The sequence below is a fragment of the Engraulis encrasicolus genome, unplaced genomic scaffold, assembly GCF_034702125.1.
Source record: "Engraulis encrasicolus isolate BLACKSEA-1 unplaced genomic scaffold, IST_EnEncr_1.0 scaffold_47_np1212, whole genome shotgun sequence".
NCBI classification, from domain to species: Eukaryota; Metazoa; Chordata; class Actinopteri; order Clupeiformes; family Engraulidae; genus Engraulis; species Engraulis encrasicolus.
In genome coordinates, this window is record NW_026945786.1 from 692,269 (window position 1) to 694,598 (window position 2,330).

The following is a 2,330-nucleotide window of genomic DNA, read 5'->3' on the forward strand; positions in this document are numbered from 1 at the left end:
CTTGGTACCCAACATGCTGTGCGCCACCTCCCTCTCAACTGGAAACCTGAAAAACAAACATGGCTACTACCCAAGCTACTACCTTATCATACTCTTTATTCTGACACTTATGTATGTAGATATTGAAAATCGAATGGATAAATCAACATTGTAGTATCTAAATATGCTGTCGCTAGATCTATTTATAGCCTATTTTATGATTCCGCCGTCTGACGATCATTTGGCGTTCAAATAGCATGCGTAAGCTAAGCGCTAACGTGATGAGCGTAACTCCCGCCATAGAATCGCCGTAACATCAAATGCGCAAGGCAGCGCACTCGTTCGTAACGGCTGCCTCATCAGCTAACTTCACCTATCTGATCAGTGACCTGTTTATGTAGGAGGAGAGTCATCGAGTCACTGCCTCACGTTTCGAATTGAGCCTGTGTCATTGCCCTCTTCCAAGCAGGAATAGAAACCTGATTGGCCACACCCACATCCACCCTACCTGCTCCTACCTCCTACCTGTACACTCCCTGATAATAAGAATGATCCTGATTGGCCAATCCCCAACCCCTCCCTCCCTGGGCTCCTCCTTAGTGTTCTGAGGAAGTCAGCTGTCACTCTGCTGCTGCTTCTCAGTGTGTGAAGTTGCCGTTTGGAAGATTTACAAAAATGGCGTCAGCGTCTTCTCAGGAGGAGGACTCCTTCACTTGTCCAGTCTGCCTGGGGCTGTTGAGGGATCCAGTGACAACTGCCTGTGGACATAATTTCTGTATGAAGTGCATTAAGGGCTGCTGGGATCAGGAGGATGGGAAAGGAGAATACAGCTGCCCCCTGTGCAAACACACCTTCGACTCAAGGCCTGTTCTCCATAAAAACCGTCTGATGGCTGAAATGGTGGAGAAGTTCGGGAAGACTAGATTTCAAGCTGCTGCTACTGCTCGCTGTTATGCTGGACCTGGAGATGTGGCCTGCGACGTCTGCACCGGTAGAAAACGCAAAGCTGTCAACAACTGCACCGGTAGAAAACTCAAAGCTGTCAAGTCCTGTCTGGAGTGTTTAGTATCCTACTGTGACACTCACTTGAAAGCTCATGATGAACTTAATCCAGGTAGAAACCACACCATGGTTGATGCCACAGGCCAGCTACAGGAGATGGTCTGTCCCCGTCATAAAAAGGTTTTTGAAATATTCTGCCGCACCGATCAGAGTTGCATCTGCTATCTGTGTATGGTGGACGATCATAAAGGCCACGACACGATCACGGCTACGGCAGAGTGGAGTCATAAAAAGGTAAGTTGTGGCCTCACAGTAATTTTTATAATTTATGGACAGATTTACCTTTTCTATGCTCAGCTTTACTAAATGTAATGTACCATATTTAATACGGAGGCACTTTTTCCTCATTCAGGTAGAGTGTGTTTCTTAGATAAAAGGTCCAATGTCTAATTCTGTAAATTATTTACAGGCCAACTTCAGTGTAGCCTCTGACCTGCCATACAGTATACCGTGTCATTTACAGGTTCAGAGCCAGCTTGGTTCATGCTTAATGTGTATTAGAAAAACAGAAAAAGGTTGTTTTCTTTTACATTTAAAATGTTCCTTAAATAATGTAAGGGTGAAATGCCCGTCAGAATGCACAGCAGGAGCTTTGGGTGAAGAAATAATTTAGTTTCTTTTTTTTAGGATTTTTTGTGGTCTTTTTTACTTTATTTATGATAGAACAGTGAAGGAGTGACAGGAAACTAATGAAGAGAGAGATGTGGAAGGATTGGCTTGGGACCTGGGCTGGAATGGAACCCGGGTCGCCAGTGTAGCAGCCCAGTGCCCTACCATTACAGCCATGGCAGGACCAAATTAATATACAGTAGTTTCATCATCTCAGTCACACTATCTAGCCCTGTAGAACACCTCAATATACAGGACTTAGAATACAAAGAAGACATGCAGTACATTTATGTTTTTTAAAAGACGTTTGGGGCTATTGTGCTTTATTTATGATAGGACAGTGACAGAGAGACAGGAAGTAGGTGGAGGGAGAGAGAGAGAGAGAGAGATGGGGAAGGATTGGCAAATGACTCAGGCTGGAATTGAACCTGGGTCCCCTGCATAGTAAACCTAGTGCCCCCTACTGTTAGGCCACGGTAGGGCCAGTACAGTTACGGCATGTGTCAAAAGATGGATATCAGCAGATTACTACACTTGCAACCACAGGATGTTCCAAGGAAAGTGTTTCTCACCATGTCTGTTTGCTGCTTTGATCCCTGATGGTCCAGGAGGGGTTGGGGCAGAGCCAGAGGAGATGCCAGCAGAGAATCCAGTCGAAGGAGAAGGAGCTGCAGGAGCTG

At 45.5% G+C, this 2,330-nt stretch overlaps 1 protein-coding gene across 1 annotated transcript in view; it reads left to right on the forward strand.

Moving 5' to 3' along the window:
• The first annotated feature begins 459 nt into the window (after window positions 1–459).
• The window catches only part of LOC134444239 (E3 ubiquitin-protein ligase TRIM47-like), a 5,803-nt gene continuing 3,932 nt past the window's right edge, over window positions 460–2,330 (forward strand). Inside the window, exons 1-2 of the mRNA XM_063193603.1 lie at window positions 460–1,275; window positions 2,259–2,330. The exon at window positions 2,259–2,330 is cut by the window's right edge and continues 24 nt beyond it. Of these exons, the coding sequence (XP_063049673.1) occupies window positions 655–1,275; window positions 2,259–2,330 (693 nt within the window). The 5' untranslated portion in view covers window positions 460–654. The remainder of the gene's footprint in view (window positions 1,276–2,258) is intronic.